General features: G+C 32.1%; 3 protein-coding genes across 3 annotated transcripts; all 3 read right to left on the bottom strand.

Moving 5' to 3' along the window:
- Positions 1-1,286: 1,286 nt before the first annotated feature.
- On the bottom strand, positions 1,287-1,811 carry LOC112092395. The gene has a single exon (XM_024168506.1). It carries the CDS (start codon positions 1,809-1,811, stop codon positions 1,287-1,289), a length of 525 nt encoding a protein of 174 aa, XP_024024274.1.
- Positions 1,812-11,018: 9,207 nt separating this feature from the next.
- Positions 11,019-12,204, bottom strand: LOC21384806 (sphinganine C4-monooxygenase 2). Its single transcript, XM_024168558.1, has 2 exons — positions 11,935-12,204; positions 11,019-11,647 (listed from the first exon to the last, which is right to left on the bottom strand). Exons 1-2 carry the CDS (start codon positions 12,169-12,171, stop codon positions 11,090-11,092), a joined length of 795 nt encoding a protein of 264 aa, XP_024024326.1. The 5' UTR covers positions 12,172-12,204; the 3' UTR covers positions 11,019-11,089.
- Positions 12,205-16,892: 4,688 nt separating this feature from the next.
- Positions 16,893-18,189, bottom strand: LOC21384805 (sphinganine C4-monooxygenase 2). Its single transcript, XM_024168622.1, has 2 exons — positions 17,953-18,189; positions 16,893-17,480 (listed from the first exon to the last, which is right to left on the bottom strand). Exons 1-2 carry the CDS (start codon positions 18,172-18,174, stop codon positions 16,932-16,934), a joined length of 771 nt encoding a protein of 256 aa, XP_024024390.1. The 5' UTR covers positions 18,175-18,189; the 3' UTR covers positions 16,893-16,931.
- Between the last annotated feature and the right edge of the window lie 2,507 nt (positions 18,190-20,696).

The following is a 20,696-nucleotide window of genomic DNA, read 5'->3' as shown; positions in this document are numbered from 1 at the left end:
CCCAACATACTCTGGTATGATCATCGATAAACGTAATGAACCATCTAGTTCCCGTGACATTTTTTACACGGGAGGGCCCCCAAAGATCATTATGAATTAAGGTGAATGGATGAGACTCTATGTATGGTTTGGCTGGATATGATGTACGTGTGTGTTTGGCCAATTGACAAATATCACAATGAAAGGAACTGGGATTTTTATTGATGAATAAATTTGGAAACAAACATTTGAGATAATGAAAATTGGGGTGGCCTAACCTACGATGCCACATCATTACATCTTTATTGGAAGCAGAAGAAATATTCTCGACTATTGTAGCTTGTTTATCCACGGTTTTATCATTCTTAAGTCGTAGAGTCTGCCATTCTGCTTAGCAATGCCAATCATCTTCTCTGATCCCTGCTCCTGTATTTGACAAGAAGTAACAGAAATATTAGCAGTACAATTAAGGTCTTGAGTGAGCTTGCTAATAGACACCAGATTGCATGCTAATTTTGGGACATGGAGTACAGAATGAAGCACAAGTGTGTCGGATAAGCGGATAGATCCTTTTCCAGCAACAGAAGAGAAGGTTCCATATGCTAGTTTTACTTTTGAGCTCCCATGGCATGGAGTATAGGAGTAAAAAAGAGATTGGTTACCTGTCATGTGATCGGACGCGCCAGAGTCAAATATCCAAAGAATTTGATTTTCTACATGAAGGGCAGTACCTTGATGAGCAAAACTGTTTGTTGCTGTGCTAGGATTAGTCATGGTTTGCTGACTCAGAAGCTTGAACAGTTGTTCGAATTGGTTTTTGTTTAAGAAGACTCCAGTTGACTCACTGTTGCTGTTGTTGGTGTCCTCTGATTTTTCCTCTGTAGCAACTTGAAACCCCTTGCCTTGAGGCTGTTTCCTTGGCTTTGCATCAGCAGGTCTTCCATGGAGGTCCCAACATCGTTCTTGGGTATGGCCAAGTTTGTTACAATGAGAGCATCGTGGGCGCTAAGTCGACTTTTGATCACCATATGGTCTGTTAACCGTACTTTTCGTGATAATAGCAGTGTTCTCAGCAGGTTTTTCACCTATAGAGACCACAGATGAGTCATTTTTTCCCCAAGCATCACTCGGTGTCTGCTCTCTTCACGACGTACTTCTGCAAAAACTTCATCAATGGAAGGTAGTGGTCTCCGGCCTAGAATTCGTCCTCGTACCTCATCAAGTTCTTTGTTTAGCCCAGCCAGAAAATCATACAACCATTCCTTTTCTAAATGTCTTTTAAACTTGACGTCGCCTTCAAGATCACCTCAGTCCGCTTCATAGTGCATATCCAATTCTTGCCATAGGGTCTGCAACATATTGTAATATTCGGTGATATCCAAATTTCCTTGCCGAATATCCTTGAGTTTACTCTTTATCTCGAAAACCTGTGAGGCATTTTTTAGATCCGAATAATTCTCTCTGACAGCATCCCATGTGGCCTTGACAGTGCGTAGAAATAAATAGGTGCAGCTGATATGTGGCTCCATTGAGTTAATCAGCCATGCCATAACAATGGAATTATTGAGTTCCCAATTTCCATAGGTCGGATTCGTCGTATCAGGACGCCAAACCTCACCTGTGATGTAGCCAATTTTTCCTCTCCCTCGGATCACCATCAAGACCGATTGGGACCACTGGAGGAAATTCTTGCCGTTTAACTTGTGATTCATGATTTGCAGTGACGATACTTCTCCAAAGGACTGCGCAACCACGGACGATGTGACTGGGTCGGATGTGGTAGATGATGACACATCCTTAACAGAACTGGTTGTCTCCTTCTCTGAACTCATTGTCGTGAGAACCACGGTCAAGACGATGAAGACGAGAAGACAAAAAAAAAATTTTAAGAGTATGGCTCTGATACCATAAAAGTAAATTTGGAAGAAGAATAACGTTTTCTTCTATATCATTTTGAGAGTAATACAACACATATATATATATACAAAGGCCTCCTTAACAGAAAAAGGGAAACTAGTTTACGGAAGAAAAGGAAACTAGAAACTAACATCCCTAAAACTCTGCTATACACCATAATCTCGTTTAACTTCCCAAAGTAATCGGGAAATATAATAAGTCAATCATTCCTAATATGGAATGATTGATATTGGGTAATAACTGAATATTCCTACAATAACTTTCAAAAACCCATATGGAAAGAAAGATAACAACAACTAGTTTAGGGTTTTTACCTCTTCTTCAGCATCTGTCATTACTGGGGCCTTTTCATGTTGGCCTTTTGGCCATCTCCTTTTCCTTTTCCTTTTTCTTTTTTCTCTGGGGCCTTTTCTTTCGGCGTTTCTTTCTCCGGAGGATTTTTTTCGGGCATATTCACCAATCTCTTTGATCTCCTCATTCCATGGGTTTCTGCGATTTCTTCCGTCCGAGATGACTTCAGTCTTGTTTTACCTATTTCTTGATAAAAATCACAGATTTAAATGTTAAAGAGGTGAATTTTTTGGGTGGTTTTCTACTAATTAAACGGTGGGTTTTCCCCTTTTCTTCTTCTCCGCCTTTCTTGGTTCTTATCTCTCAGAATATCAACGGGAAGAGACGATTTTCAAGGGTTCATGGGAGAATGATTGAAGACGGTTCGGTTTCTCTCTCAGATGTTCTCTCTCTTTTTATAATTTTGAATTTTGAAATACATTACTCTTTAGAATTGTCGGGCCCACAATAAAAGAACCGGGAAAGGATAAGAGTATTTCTGGTAATGCATAAACATTAGTGACTCGTGTGACACAGTCTGCATGCCAAAAATAAAAGTTTAAAAAAACAGTGCTATTTGTAAGATAATTATTCGAGTTTGTTCTATTTTTTGTAAATAACCCTTTTATTGAAGACTCGGGCTGCCCCAGACCCTCAAAAGCCCAAACATAAATTTTGATAGAATAGTGGACTAAAAATCCTCGCCAAGAAAACCTAGAACAATTAAACTTAGAGAGTTGTTTTGGTGGCAAAGAGCAAATACATGTTCTATTAGAGGTTCTTTTTCAAATTGCTGGTCAAGTTTTTAAATGCGTCATTGTCAACTCATTTTTAACTTTTTCAAACATACCTATTCATTTTTCAAACATAATTACAAGAATACCATTCTTCCTATCTAACTCCCAAACCACGTTCACTCCCTTTTTTGGCAGTCAATATTCGGCCAAGTGGGTTGACATAGGATTTAAATTTGTGCCCTCTGTAAAATTCGTAAGTTATACGTATACATACACTCGAGCCTTAATGAGACTAAGTAGCACATAATAAATTTACTACAATTCTTGTTTTTTCCCCTCTCCGTGACTCTTTTTATTATTTATTTATTATTAGTATTATTTATTTTACTGTCATTCCATTTGCCTATGACAGCATGTATCTTTCTCGATGAAATTTTTTCTTCTTTTTTTTCCCTAATATTTTAATTCATACAATAAAACAACATAGGCACGTTATATTTTGTATATGATTTTCAATTAGCTTCCTATTATTTATATTGTAATAAGTATATATCTTATACGTTATTGTTATTGTTTGCAATTGTGTTGACTCTTTTTCATTCTCTTCTTATACGTAATCATGAATTTAGTTATCTTATCTTTATCTTACAAATAAGAGAAAATGAGGTAAATATCTTTAGATTTTAAAAGGAAATACCACATATTTTAAGTTTGGATTGACATATGTCAATATACATAAATTATTACAGAGAATACCACATCCATGTCATCACACTATGTTTGTAATACTAAATATAACCTTAGAATATTGGTCGGTATCCAACGACGATACCACCTGAATACCTAATGGTTACCGATCGATATTTGCTGATTACTGCCGTCACCGACAACAATGGTGATACCTAATCGGTATCATCTTACATGATGATCGGTATTTGCCTGAATCCTAAATAGTATCCATCCCGAATACCGAACATATACCAATCTGTATCTACCAGTATTCACTGTTACTAACGGTGGTGGCGCTGCTGAAATACTAAAAAAACACCAAAAATAATAAAATACATCAAAATCACTAAAAATTCTTGAAAATCACAAAATTACTCTCTCTTTGGAAAATCTCTCTTTCCCTCTCCTCCCTCGAGAACATCAACTATGGTGACGACAAACAAATGATAATCTCTGTACGTTCTCTCTTCCAGCGAAACCATTGGTATCTAACCACAATACTGTTGGCATTTGGCAGTAATACCACCATAACAAACTAGATTTTATTACTAAAATACTCAAATAACCACCATAATTTACCAAAATCTCAAAATCACACACAACAAAAAGAAAGAAAAACACAAACATCACTCACGGTCACGAAAATAGAAATGCATAAAATAAGTGAAAACAATGGACGCGTTTGGAACTTGTTTGAAAATAATTTTGTGTTTTGTATGAAAATGAAAACGTTTTCAATCTCAGACATAAATCATTTTTAAAAATGCATTTGCTAGTTTTATCAAGAGATTATTTTCAGTATAAAACAACTCATTAATGTCTCTCTTTCTCTCTCTCTGCTTGAGAAAAGAGAAAACGAAAACAAAAAATGAAAAACGACTAAAAATTATTTTTCATTTCTCTCTCATTTTACACTAAACTAAAAAATCATTTTCATTTATGTTTTTTATTTTTATTACGACAAACGCCATTTTAAAAATATTTTTATTTATTCTTTCTCAAAAAACATGATTAATTCCAAACACGACCGATATATTCCCCTCATTGGCAAGTATACATAAGGATACCAAAAAGTATCCTAGCCGATATCTACAGGAAAATCACCGTTATTGGCAGCAATACAACATCACCATTGCCAGTGTATCCAACAAAATCACAAAATACAAACAACACCACAAAATCTTCAAATAATAAAGAATAACATAGAATCACAAAATCCACAAATGGCAAGAACCAAAAGATAAGGAGGAAGTTTCCGACTTGCGTAATCGTACGGTTTCGTGACTTTTATGCCTAAGTGATGGCATTGTGATCTGTTTGGCGAGGCAAAGACGATGGTTTATCGTTGAAGGAGGTTGATATACGGGAACGGTGCTCTCCTTGGCGCCGATCGGCTTTGATTTTGTCGCATAATCTCGCCGGTGAGAAGGAAGATGGCCGGCAACAGTGAGAGGTAAAAGAGAAGAGAGAGAGAAAGCGTTGACAGGGGCTGTGATGTTTGAACGAAAATCTCTAGTGCTCTCCAAGGCACAGATCAACATTGATTTGATGGGAAAATCTCGCTGGTGAGAAGAAAGATGGTCGGCAACAGTGAGAGGGAAAAGGGAAAAGAGAAGAGAAAGAGAGAGGTGAAACAAACGAATGACTGGTACACTTCACCGATTTGAGCTTTCAATTTTAAATTTCTACAGTTAAAAATTCTCAGAAAATATTACATCTAACTTTTTTTACTACAGTTAAAAATTTTCGAATAATATCACATCTCAACTCAAATTGAAAATTTGAATCTGCTCGGAACCCATCAAATGGAAAACAACCCTAATTAAAATGAAGATATTTTAGGCTTTTTATCCCAAACTTTGTTCTGCCACATGGCAAACAAACTGACAGTATTCCCTCTCATGGTATATGTCGATTCAGATCTGTTTTCCATGGCATTCCCCTTAAATTTCTCAATACCCTTTAAATAGAACCCCTTTTGATGTTTGGGTCTCAAGATTGGCTCATTGATTTCTATCTCTTTCGAATAAAATAAGTCAAAGGCCCAACATATATATTATCAAAATTACCTCTAATGGTCAAACAGTAATCTATAAGATTACCCTTAGGAAATTACTAGATGACCCCGGGAGGCAATCTTTGGTCATCGGCGCCAGCCGCAGGACGCTGGTCACTGGCCGCTGGTTGACAGTCATCGGCCACCGGCTGCTGGTCATAATCTGTTAGATTATATTTGTATTTTCAACTAAAAATAAGATGTTGTCTCCAGCTTCGGCATCGGTAGCAGGCGCTGACCGTCAGTCATAATCTGCCATATTATTTTTCTTATTTCAACTAAAAAATGACAGGTTGTTTCTGACACTAGCGTTGGTCGCCAATCATAATCTGGCAGATTATGCTTCATAATATGCCATATTATTTTTATATTTTTAGCCGAAAATGAAATGTCCCTGGCTCCGACATCTGTCACCGATTATGGATTCATAATTTGACATATTAGTTCATAATCTCCCAAATTATTTCTATTTTCAACAACAACCAAAAAAGGTTGTCCCTAACTCCACCGTTGATTGTCTGCGCTGATCATAATCTACAATATTATACTTTATAATCTGCCATATATTTTTCTTTCTTCAACTAAAAAATGACATATCGTCTTTGGCGTTGGTCGCCGACACTAGCTACCTATCATAATTTGCGAGATTATATTTCATAACCTGTTAGATTATGTTATATAATATGCAAGATTATTTTTCTTTTTTCAATTAAAAATGACAAGTTGCCTTTGGCGTTGGTCACTAGTCCCGAAACCTAACAGATTACTCCACCGGTCATAATTTGACAGATTATCTTCATAAGCTGTGTGATTATTTTTATTTTTTAAAAATGAGAGATTTTCCATAATATTTTACTTCTTTCAACCAATATCACTATGTTAACAATTAAATCACACATCATCATATCCAACCAAAAAAATCACAAAAGTCCTAAACGAAAAAAAAAATTTCCGCAAAGTCATCGGCACGAACAACGTCAATAGCGGATGAATGTTCTCCTAACATATCTAACAAATTGTTTGCTGACAAACTGGTTGAAAAACTGATTAATATCGTGGAGCACTGGTTTGCTAAAAAAAAAAGAAATTAATCAGAATCGAAAAGTAACGTTGACAATATATCGGATATCTCAATTTTTCCTTTTTCTGTGTTGATGGATTTCAAAATTTTATCTCTTGTTCTGGCATATTGAAGAGCCACCAGAGAAGCTGCAGGTGATGAGGACAAATTTTTCATCTCAAAACAATTAGGATGATTCAATTTTGAGATGGGGGACCCTTAACGTCTTGCCAAAATTTTCTTTTATTTTTGTCATTTTGCTTGTTTCGTGAAGCCTACAAGTGGAGTGTACTTTGTTTCTTGCCTTTTTATACCTCTACACTTGGTTTTTTGCTTACAACAAAGAGAAATTAAGGGTCTGTTTAGAGCATATATTAAACTGAGTGATTCTAATTTATTGGTCAGACTTGTGTAAAAAATAAAATTTTTAAATTTAAACTCTTTGTAAGATAAAAAATAATATAGCATAACCTAAATTATAGTTTAAATATACTTACTAAACAAGCCCCAAATATTTCTCTAATTTTTTTAATTAAAAACAAATGGAGGAGAAATATTAAATACAACAATAGGTCAATTCTTTTGCCGGCCTCGTTCACTTCGCAGATTCGAGTTTTTAATTCGAGCTGAAATGTGATATTTTTTGAGAGCTTTTCACTGTAGCAGAAAATTTTGATGTGACATTTTCTGAGAGCTTTTTACTATAGAAATATAAAATTGAAAACTTAAATCGGTAAAATGACATCTTCTCACCTTCTCGCCAAACTTTTTTTTTTTTTGGCTGGATTTCAACTCTCCCTTCTTCTTTGTTGCTGGATTTCAAAATAATAATTTTCATTAGGGATGATATCTCCCAAGAATCTAGAAAAAAAAATTGGGTACAGATCAATTAATGAAAGTTGGTCCAGGCAACTCATGACTACTAACTTTAAACAAAAACCACAACTATTGCAGAGTGGAAAACAAAATAAGAAATTAGGTGTCTAAAATTGAATGAAGAGTGATATGGAGGGGTTTTTAATTAATCGTGTGTTAGATTCATATAGACCTAGTGATAAAGGTCAAAAGAAAAAAAAAAAAGTCAGAACATTCAAATTAAGTAGGAAAAAGAATGGGAAAAAAAAAACAAAAAATAAAATAAATATGATTCACAGGTAATGGGAAAACAGAAGGTTCGTAAGGACTAGGGGTGTTGTGGGGCTCGGTACCAAATACTCAACCCAAATCCAAAAGTGCACAAAACTAAAACTGATAAGGTACATGACCACATCTCATTATTAAATTATAACAAATAAAGAAAATTGATGTACACTTAGAATTGACTTTTATTTTTTATTAATATTTTATTGACTAATATATAGTCATTTGACTAAAAAAAAATTAATTAAGATAAGTAGTAAAAATTTAAACTTATGCATTCTGAGAAATATTTGTCTCCGCTTTCAATTTAATGTGATTTTAACTAGATCTAACGATCAGAAACTAACTATATCGGTAGACTAACCTACCAGAGAAAGTCTCTATATATAAACATTAAAAAGAATATAAAGCTGCAACGAATTGAACTCTTGAAATCATAGATATTTATTACTCGAGATATAAACTAAAACAGATACACTAAATGCTTTTCTAAAAAAAACAAAACAAAACAAAAAAACAAAAAAACAAAAAGCAAGCAGACACGGAAGGTTCATAAGGAGTGGCGATAAAGGTCACCAAAGAATTTTGAAATTGAACTCCTATATTTATTACTCAAAGAATTTGAATCATTCACTAATATAAGAGTTACTTTCACATATAACTTTTTTCTCTCTTTAAAATTAGTCTTTATAATCAATTTTGTTTTATAAATAGTCTTTAAACTCAATAAGTATCTCATAAATAGTCATTTTATTAAATTTTAGATAAAAACTGTTAACTTTATATATAAATGGTTGTTGAACTATATTCTCTCTATAAAAATAGAGCCTTTGTTAAAAGTTGGCGCTAAATTTGATTCCTTAACCTAAAAGAAAAAATGACAAAATTAGTCAGTTTCTCAACAAATAGATATAAAAAAAATTAGGGAGAAAGAGAGAAATAGGCAAAGACTTGAGATGAATTAAAATTAATAGACCAATAGTTTACATAAGTTAATAAATAGACTAAATTACTATTTTTATCCATAATTTGTCTGGTTATGAACCATAACTTGACAAGTTATTGTCCATAATTCACGGTTTTTGTCCATAACTTGTCTGACTATGAACCATAACTTGACAAGTTTGTCCATAACTTATCTGATTATGAACCATAACTTGACAAGTTATGGCCTATTAATTTCTATGACTAAAAATTGGCCTATATACTTTCTTAAACTTTTCATATTAGCCTATTTTCTACTATTTTTGAAAAAATTAAGTATTATAAGTTTTACCAAGCGTAGTCTCTAAACTAAAAACAAAAGGTGATTCTATAAATACTCATTAAATTTTTAAATAGTCTAAAATAAACAATAAAATTTATCATTTTTGGTGATGGTAAAAGATTGTTATAAAATAATCATGGGATGCACTTTGTTGTATTATGGATTGTTGTTTGCACTTAATTACTTTTACACGTTTTTCGGGGAACTTTTTTCTCTTAATTTAGTGTTGAAAGATTCTAACGATGCGCAATATGAATACTGTCTTCTTAGTTAAATTTTGAATGTGTTGGGTTTCAACGTTTTGTTTTGTTTCGAATTAAATTTGTTTGTAATTTTATTTTTTATAGAAATTTGTTTTTTACGAATAAAATAGTAAAAAAAAATAAAGTGACAGATTAGGAGATTCTACAATGCAAAAGATAATTATAAAAGTAGACGTTTCTAAAATTATTATTAACATATATGATAATATGGGAACATTTATGAATATAATCACTTAAAAAAATTATCAAAGTTACATATGTGAATAAATAGATAAAAAAGAGTTAAATAAATGTAGCTAAAAAATCAATTTTAGTATTTTTTTTATTTTAGGAACTATATTCAGTACAACTTCTCATATTTAATGTTTTCTATTTATTTATTTAAAAAATGACTAATTTTAGCATTTTTTTAGTTTAGATATTAAATTTAGTATAACTTTTAATATATAGACTATTTCTAAAGAGAAAAAATAATTTAGAGACCTTCAATTAGATAAAATTAACAGTTAACGATTCATGAGATAAAATTGACTATAAAGACTAATTCTAAAGAGAAAAAAAGTTTAGGGACTATTCATGAGTTTAACTCTTAATATAATTATTACATATAGATCAATCCTCCTGCATAAATATTTCTCAGTTAGAGTTAGGTTTGTAATTTTGTCCCCTTCTCTAGTTAAGTCCTTATCCTCAAGTACCATTTATTCTCAAATGAACATATATTTATGATCTTATTCTAAATTAAGTGCTTTTACTATTCAAAACTCGAAGCAAAACTTAAGAGAACTCTTTTTTTTTTTATTTCATTATGAAGAAATAGATTTCATTTTGTAAATTAATATTTCTAGCGATTTACTTCATTATGTCCTCAACACACAAAGAATGAGATTTAATTGCATGAGAATCTTTGTTGAGTAAATCAAAAACATAACAAGAGTCTATTAATGACTTAAAATTGAGATCATTTTATATATAATAATTACTTTGATTAATTTTGAATACTTTGTGCACAAAGGGATTGAATCCTATATGATCGCATTATATAAAGTACCTTCATTATAATGACATGACTCTTCATTAACATTCCAAATAAGGCTATCTCATTTATAATGTAACGAACCATACTAGTATGAATCAATTAAAGATCCTAATTTTAAATATATATAACGGACAATTTAAATTATTATCTTCAAATATTATCATCTCGTATATAATATTTACATATAATATTTGAAGTCACATAAATAATCAATGAACCCTTCTGATATATAAAGCATCTAACATACATGCGTGTAAAATTACTATGGATAATTTAAATTGTTATATTTAAATATTATCCTCTCATAACATTTATATATAATATTTAAAGTCATATAAATAATAAAAGAATTTTTATGATATTTATAAGGCATAAAACACAATGCATAAAAATAAATAATGAAAAACTACTTTATTTAATCACATAGCAATATCATATTTATAAAGCATCAAACACAAATGCATATAAATATATTATGAAAAACGACTCTATTTAGTCGCATAGCAATAAGGTCAAAACATCAGATACAACTATGACATTGTTCTCAATAGTAATTTGATATAATATAAAAATCAATCATCTTTGCTATCTTCTAAAGAGCGTGCTTCAAAGCCGCCACCGGCTCTCTCCTCTAACGAGTATGGCATATAGGTTCCAAGTATTTTATCCCAATGAACAAAGAATATTTGAGAAAAGTTGTACTTGCTTCCATATAATTGATGATGAACAGCATGAAATGCAGTATTATTTCTAAAAAAAATGTGGAAGACGTTCCCGCGGGGAAGCCACGATCCACAGTGATCATCGACAATCTTGATGACGGCAAAGGAGAAGAAGAAGATGGAAGCTCGTGGAGACATGCCAGATAGGCGAACCGATAAGATGCCGCCAACTGTGTCAAGGATAAACCCCTCCAAGAAATGATGATAATGAGCTGCAAACGCGTAGTTAACAATGACGCGGTGATGTTGAGAATGGATGTGCTTGTACAAAAACTTATTTTGGTGCAAGATTCTGTGCCCGAAGTATTGCCAAGTATCCCAAAACAATGCTCCAACAACAAATTGTTGTGCCAAAACAATTAGAGAAGGCTTTGGACTTGTAACGTTCCCATTGTAATTTCCTGTGGCCTACACAATGACATAGATCCATCATAAACTAGTCTCATAGATGTACAGATCAAGATATATAAAACAATATGACATATTGATAATACAATGATTAGTAAAAGAAAAAAAAATAGCAATATGGATTAGCAAGAAATCACATCAGGAGAGGAGGGGCTGTAAAAGAGTAACTAAAATTAATGCAGGATATTATGAACAAGGACAATTTTGAAACAATGCAAAACCTTGTGGTTATGACCAAATCTTCTTTTTTATTTTTAGGGGGGGCTTTTTTATAGTTATGTGCAAACCTTTAGCAGAAGGCATGTTACAACAACTTCAAAGGTTTGATAAAGAAGAACCCCTTTGACGACGGTTCGTCTAGACACTAAGTTTTTCTCTTCCTCGTCAATCTTCAAGTGTAATCGGTACTTCTCAAACAAACCCAAAAGAACATAAATCCCAGAACAAACCCAATACAAAACGATAGGAAAAAAAGCTGCCAACATTTCATCAGAAACCTTAAAACCCATCTTCTCAAAAGACATTGATGAGTATAAATTGGATTTTTTATAAGAAGAAACCAATTCAAAAACCCAATATATAAAGAGATGCTTGTTTGCCTTGTTGGAATGAAGGTGGGAATGAGAAAATAAATTATGATAATTGAGGTGAAGGTAATCTAATATTAGCTGGCGTAAGATTACACATGTAGCCAAACGGGTTCGGCCGAAGCTCAATCATTTTAGACCGAGCCCCACTTGAGCTGGTCCGCTTAAAAACACAGGCCACCTTGAACCTCCAAGCTCGGTCAGGGCTGAGCTTCTAAGCTAAAAAAATTATTCAAAGTCCTTTTTCTTCAAAATTTTGCCTTTAAAAATTCAGGACAGCCAAGCTTTAGGGCCGGCCCCGCCTGAAATCTCTCTCCTATTTAAACTAAGAGTTCAACTCACATTTTTCACACTTTTCATTCTAAACCACAATAATCATACCACTTCCTTTCAATTTTAAGATCTAAAAATAGGGGGAAAAATCTAGCAATAATTGAAAATAATTATATAGCATGATACAAAAATAATAATAAAAAATAAAAAATACTCCAAATTGGCAAATTTTTATCAAACTTAAAACTTTTTTTTTAATTTTCATTTTTTAAAACAAAAAAAATAACGCAATATCAATATTATTTTTTCTACACCTATTAATTTGTCATCATATTCTGTCATTCGGTTTTATGTGAGGGCTCCAGGGTAGCAAGGCCTTAGAAGAAAAAATAGAAAATTTATCTTTAAGATTGTATGAATCTAGACATTTATCTCTTATTTTTAATAAATATCATTTTATTAGTATAATTATTTGACTAAACAAATTATAAATCAAAAGTAAAGATTAAAAATCCTGACTCATATATTTTTAAGAAAAATAGTAGGAAATAGGCCAATATGAAAAGCTTAAGAAAGTATATAGGCTAATTTTTAGTTATAGAAATTAATAGGTCATAACTTGTCAAGTTATGATTCATAACCAGATAAGTTATGAACAAACTTGTCAAGTTATGGTTCATAACCAGACAAGTTATGGACGAAAATAGCAATCTGGCCTATTTATTAACTTATGTAAACTATTGGCCTATTAATTTTAATTCATCTCAAGTCTTGGCCTATTTCCCTCTTTCTCCCTATTTTTAATGAGTATTTATCAAAATTACTCGTCTTGGAATTCAACTTAAGCCCACGTCATTTTGCATATAGCATTCAGGATGGACCAAATAATTTATTTATTTATTTATTTATATTTTTTGTAAATTTTTTTAGTTTTGCTGTAAATCAAAGCACACCATACAAAATTAAAGAAAAAAAAGCAAAAAAGCAAAATAAATTAAGAAAAAGTAAAAAAAAAAAAAATTTTACACAGACACTCCCTATACTTTTTAAATTTAGCAATATAGTCTTTAATCTTTTTTTTCTTGCACTCAATCCTGTCATCTTGAAATTCTTTTACATTTTTGAGTTGATTTTTTACATTTTTGAGTTAGGGTGATTTGAGTGATGATCTTGAGTTGAGTTTGAGTTATAACTTGAGTTGAAGTTGTAACTTGAGATTGTATTTGGATGTGAACATTTGAGTTATGATTTGAATTGATAATCTATTTGAATTTGTGTTTAGATGGGTCAAAACTTAAATTTGTATTTAGATAGTATTTTAATAAAAACTCAATGGTTATGAAAAATTTTAATAGGGTATATGGGTGAGATTTTATTCGTCTTTTTATTGTGAATGAATAGAAAAAAAAATCATCTCAATAGAATTAAAACGAAAAAGTTATGACATTTTTAAGAATAAAAAAAATATTGTTCATTAACTTGATTTTGAGTTTATGAACTTGAGTTGAAGGAGAAACTTGAACTCGAGTCTAACCCTAAACTCGAGTTCAAATTCAAGTTTTATAAAATAACATGAACTTAAATAAAGTTGTAACTCAAATTCAAACTTTTTCTGAGTTTCGTTGCAAAAAATAACCCTGCAATTAACACAAAATTCAAAACGGCGTTAGGGCTTTTGACAGAATTAAACACGTGATTGCCACTGGAGGGCATTTGAGGTCATTTTGCAGCCCTCACCACCTCTCAGCGTACCGCCCCTTGCCCACCTCCGGCGTTGCAGCCACCTCCAACACCCCCGAAGAGTGTTCCATCTTCATCTCCAATCGCGAACATATCTCGCAAAATGAAATTTATTTATCTCTTGCTTTCTTCTTCTCTGAAACAAAGCCAGCCTCAAATGACGCCATCAAGAGTTTTCTGAATCACCAGTAGCTCCACCTAGCACAAGAATTTGACGCAATGCTTGAATCCAAGTGGGGTTTTCCTCTTCAACAATTTAATTTGTGGTGTTGTTGTCACAGTGTTTTTTTTTTTGTTTTTGGGTCTGTCATACTCAAACTATCAAAAGCCCAAACCAAAGCTCTCAACTGAGGAAACTCAGATTCATCATTCACATGTGGGACATGAATATCATAGCAATATGATCATATTCTGATAAAACCAAGCTTCAGATTTGGGACTATTAATCTGGGTTTCTTTCTATTCTGCCAAAAAGAAATTAAAAAAAAAATGGGTTTCTTTCTTTTCGTCTAAAATTCAGACAAAGGTTTTAGCCTCCAAAAAATTCCCCTAAAGTAGAGGGCTTCTTTTTGTGTCGCCGCGTCAGAATGTCAAAAACTCTAGGCGCTCATAACTGGTTTGTTATCTATTTTGTTATGTTCTTTCGATCATCAGCATCATATTTGGTTGGTATTCAAGTTTTGATTATTATTATTATTATTATTATTATTATTATTATTATTATTATTTTGCTTGAAAAAAGAGACAGGGAGAGGGAAAGCTTCAAATTAAATTTTAAAGGCAGAGGATGTGTATCTCTTCTACTTTCTTTCTATATATATGATAATTGTGATCCTTATTTGAGTGGTCTTGATGGCTGTAAGATCTCCAGAATTCTTCTAGTTTCTTTTGTTAGTTTATTTTCAATTTAAAGAAAAAAGTCTTAAAAAAAAAAAAGAAAAAGGCTTGAAAACTTCACATCGTTTTGGATTTGGTATTAATTGCAAAGAATTTCAAGTTGAAGAGGTTGATTGTCAGAAAAAAAAAGATTAAAGATTAAATTGTTAAATTTAAAAAGTATAGGGGGTGTCCATAAAAAAACTAAAAAAAAAAAGTGTAGCATGGATAAAGGTGAGCACGAGATGTAACCAAGTTTGACTCGTATATATATGTTTGTACAGATGTTTCAATCAAAATGTTACACTGCAGAGGAGACATTTTAAAAAAGAAAAAAAAAAGGTAAAAATAAAAACGAATCAAAAGAAAAAAAAGGTTAAATTATGTAAACATTATAAAAAGCTTTCCTTTTTTTTCTTTTTCCATTTTACTCAAATAATATGGAAGTTTCGTTAGGAGAAAGCAAAAGAAAAGGAAGAAAGTTTTTCTTTAGCTTGTTAGTAGTGTGTGAATCTTTATTGAGTGAATAAAAAGACATAACATTACAAGCATGAGTTTATTAACCACTCATGATTAAGATCATTACATATATGGTCATCACTTTGATTAAGTTTGAACATTCTATCTCCTAATAGAAATTATTAGAGATCCAAATTTAATCTTGCTCTAGTCTTATATTATCACATTGTACAAAGTACCTCCATTTCAATGATTCTTCATTGACAGTCCGGCCGTCGAGAATTTTAAACCAATAGGGGTACATACAAGAACTAAATTTATTAACTAAAATTATTGAATATTTGGATAAAATATCAAATTTTTAGTAATAATATATGAGTGAATATTATGCATACTCTAAATAATATCATATATATGAAGAATAAAATATAAATATAAACATTGAAACTAATCACCTAAAATAAAAAAAAATAAAAATATCTAAAATGTTTTATGACATCTTAGAAATTTAAATACTTTAGAAATTTTAAAATGTTTATATATCTGTTAATTGTGATTATAAAGCTAAAAATAATGTTGGATAGCAATCAAACTTTTGATGATGAAGTAACGAGAACTATGGCCAGAGGAAAGCAAGAGACAAGGAAAAAGAAAAGAAAAAAAAAGTTGAGATGGAAGAGAAAAAAGAAAAAAAGATTATAATGGTGGATGTATGTAGGTCTGTGAAAAACGGGAAAGAAATACCAAAAAGGATAAAGGAAAGAAAATAAAAAAAAAATGGATAGAGAAGAAAGAAAACAAAAAAAAAAAAAAACAAAAAAAAAAAAAAAAAAACAAGCTGAAAGAGTTCAATTAAGCCCAAATAGCTTAAATAAAAGCACAAAAACTTCAGCGTGGCCAATGCTCAAAGGGGCACAAGCCGAAAGCTGATAAATGTATAGTTTGTTTTCTTTTCTTCGGTGGGGGTCTCAACGTGCATCAGTCATTGTACTCTGGATAAGATTATTCCATTCATAATGAAAACGAGCCATACTGGTAATAAACAATTAAAGATTCCTACTTTAGTTATATGTTACGTACAATTTAAATCATTATTCTTAAATATTAATCTCTCGTATGTAATACATATATACAATATTTAAGATCACATAAACAATCAAGAGAAATTTGATGATATTTATAAAGCATCAAACATACATACATACTATGAATAATTCAGATTACTACAAGATAACACTTACATATAATGAAAAACTACTTTATTTATTTAAATAACAATAAAGTCATAACATCATATGCTTTTAGGGTATTATTCTTAATAATAGTTTGATAATGTTATCATATAACAATCACTCATTTTTGTTATCTTCTAAAGCATGTGCTTCAAAGCCTCCACCGGCTCTCTTTTCTAACGAGTAAGGCATATAGGTTCCGAGTATTTTATCCCAATGAACAAAAAATATCGTGGAGAAGTTGTACTTGCTTCCGTACAGCTGATGATGAACAGAATGAAATACGGTATTGTTTCCAAAAAGAATGTGGAAGGGAAGCCACGATCCGCAGTGATCATCGACAGCCTTAATGACAGCAAAAGAGAAGAAGAAGATGGAAGCTCGTGGAGACATGCCAGATAGACGAATCGCTAAGATGCCGCCAATTGTGTCTTGGGTAAACCCCTCCAAGAAATGATGATAATTAGCTGCAAACGGGTAGTTAACAATGACGCGGTGATGTTGAGCATGGATGTGCTTGTACAAAAACTTGTTTTGGTGCATAATTCTGTGCCCAAAGTACAGCCAAGTATCCAAAACCAACGCTGCAATCACATATTGTCGTGCCAACACAATTAGTGAAGGTTTTGGACCCACATCTACGTCCCCACTGTGATTCCCTGTGACCTACACAATAACAAGGATTTCATCGTAAATTGGTCTCCCAGTACAGATCAAAATATCTAAAACAATATAAACATAGATCTCGTTCATTTCACCGATTCGAGTTTTTAATTCTAAATTTTTACAGTAAAAAGTTCTCAGAAAATATCACATCTAACTTTTTCTGCTACAATGAAAAGCTCTCAAAAAATATCACATCTCAACTCGAATTGAAAACTCGAATCTGCGAAATGAACGAAACTAGCCATAGAGATAATACCTTTAAGTGTGGGTTATCCAGTGAAAACGATTACAGAAGGGGAAAAAAAATAGCAATATGGATTAGCAGGAAATCACATAAGAAGAAGTGGGGCTGAAAAGAGCAGCTGAAATTAATGCATGAGGTTATCCACAAGGACAACTTTGAAACAATGCAAAACCATGTGATTATTAACAGATCTTTTTATCTTTGCTCTCTTTTGTAGTTATTTCATACCTTGAACAAAAGGCATGTGACAATAACTTGAAAGGTTTGATAAAGAAGAACTCCTTTGATGACAGTTCGTCTAGAAACCAAATTTTTCTCCTCATCATCAATCTTCAAATGTAATCGGTACTTTTTAAACGAACCTAAAAGTATATAAATTCCAGAACAAACCCAATATAAAATGATAGGAACAAAAGCTGCCAACAAGTCATCAGAAACCACGAAATCCATCTTCCCAAAAGCCGTTTCCGATTAGAAACTGGATTTTTTTTTTTATATATATAATAAGAAACTAGATTCAAAAACGTAATATATAAAAAGATGTATGTTTGCGTTGTTGGAATGAAGGTGGGACGAGAAAACAAATCATTATATATATATATTTTAATAAAAGTGAATGTTTGTGGCAGTTAGGCTGATCTGGTGTGAGATTACTACGTGGCTTACGTATGTGGCTTCAAATGTGCGTCCGGATTTTGAACTGGGATTTGATGTGTTTTTGTGAACTAGAAGTGAACTAGAAAGAGATGTAAAGTAATTGATTTGTACTTAAGTAAGGCTCTGACGGATTTGGTCTGATGGGCCTTATTTTTGTGAACAGTAAAAATCAACAAATCATTTTTGTTAGTTAAAGGTTTCCTTTTTTTTCTTTTTTACTCAAATAATAATAAAGTTTTACTCAAATCAACAAATCACTTTTTGTAAGGCTCTAACGGATTTGGTCTAGTAGGCTTTGTTTCTGTGGACAATAAAAGTCGATAAATCACTTTTGCCGACTAAAATTTCCTCTTTTTTTTTCTGTCTTTTTACTCAAATAATAAGAAAGTTTCTATTGCGTAATGCAAAAGAAAAATAAGAAAGTTTCTCATTAGTAGAGTCCAAAAGAACTAATAATTGGCAAGATTTTTTTTGAGATTGGGTTCCAACAATGATTTGATACATTAAAAAAAAGAAGTAATAGCATAAATATCTATCATGGAGGGTCTGGTTCTAAATATGTTTACTATTATATAATATTACCAAATTATCTATTTGTGTTTTATAAGGCAAATAAATTACCCGGTATACCTTTATGGATTATTTTAGGCATTTTCTATGAATGGCGAGTTTTTTATTTTGTGGGTTATTTATAATGATAATATTAAGATATTTTTCTGATAATTTTAACATTTGACTTTCCTATGCAGTTCCATTTAATATTTTGTAATCAATTATTTGATTTAATCTTGATATAGTATTTTAATTAGTAGTTTCCCTCTGCTTAAAAAAAAAAAAAACAAACAAAAAAAAAACTCGTGGCTGGTATTTCTTACCATAATGGTCCGTTGCCTTGGGAAGGGAATATCATCAAAATTTTAGTTGCTTCTTGGTGCTTTATTGACAGAGATATTCAATACAAGAGGTTGTATTATGAGTTTTGATTTTCTATTTTCAATATGGTTTGTGATATCCTCTTTTTCTAATTCATTTGTTGTTGATGAATTTGTTAATGTTTGTTTATCTTTTTTTTTTAACCCCATTTTTTATCTTCCATTTTTAAAAAACTTGCTGGGTTTGATTGTTGTGTTGTTGTAAACTATTATATTCATTCTTATGAATGATATCATCAATTTTTTTTAAGGGAATAGCATAATTTCAATAAAAAGCCATTAAAGGGCTAAGATACAGGACAAAACTAGAGTCAAGAACTGGGTGCAACTCACATGACTAGACAATACAAACGCACTTCTTACTCAATAACAGAGAGAACTTCTCCAACTAGTGGCAATGTAACAGGGTTCGGCTACTTCGAAACGACTCTAGATGAATCACATCTCAATTCTAAAATGAGATACATAACTCGAACTTAAAGCGGAGGGAGACCACCCTCTAGCCAAGTCCTAACGCCGATAGATGGGGACACCATCACCGTTATTATAACATAAATAAAAGCATAAAACAGAAAAAACTCTACAAAGATCCTAGAAATCAAACTACAAAATCGAACCCCTCAACGCTAGAGGTATGTGAAACACAGTAGGAATGGCACTGGAGAAAAGCTCCTGAAACGGTGATAAAAGCATTGGAGACCCACGCGCCGCCGCCAACGAGCGGCGACTGCCACACACTCCAGACCACCTTCCTCGCCTCCCTTCCACGATCTAGTTCTCGGAGTTTCAAAGGAATTCCGTGGCGAATGCGTCCTAGGTCTAACGTAGGAGACCAGAAACTGCTTCTCAATGAACAACTCTAATTCGGTGACTATTCACACTTCCGTTGGCACGAACCCGACGCCATTGGCACTTCTGCAATCTCTCCGACGAACTTTAGGGGCCATCAGCCCGACGCATAGCTGGACCACCGACCCCATAGACCTCCTCCTCTGAGTTTGTTGCAGAGCACTTCTCTCTAGAACTCAGACGGCTAGGATTTTTATGTTTTTTTTATAATGATATCATTATTATAAAAATGAAATATCTTTTTTTGTGAGTTCATGTTTCATGTATTTTTATATTATTTGAGTTTTGAGATTTCTTACAAATTTTATATTTAGTCTGTTTCGTAATGTAACTCTTTTAAATAATGAAAATTCTTATTGTTGTGTACATTTTCATGTATCTTATGTATTACAAGTTCTTTTCAAAATGATGTTATCATTAAGTTAATGAAAACACATATTTATTTGTACATTATCATGTTTCTTCTACATTTTACTTTTGATATTCATTTTTCTTAATTACGATTGATTTATATATTGAAAACTTTTATATTCA

The sequence above is a fragment of the Morus notabilis genome, unplaced genomic scaffold (assembly GCF_000414095.1).
Source record: "Morus notabilis unplaced genomic scaffold, ASM41409v2 Scaffold2697, whole genome shotgun sequence".
NCBI lineage: Eukaryota > Viridiplantae > Streptophyta > Magnoliopsida > Rosales > Moraceae > Morus > Morus notabilis.
This window is presented reverse-complemented; position numbering and strand designations above follow the sequence as displayed.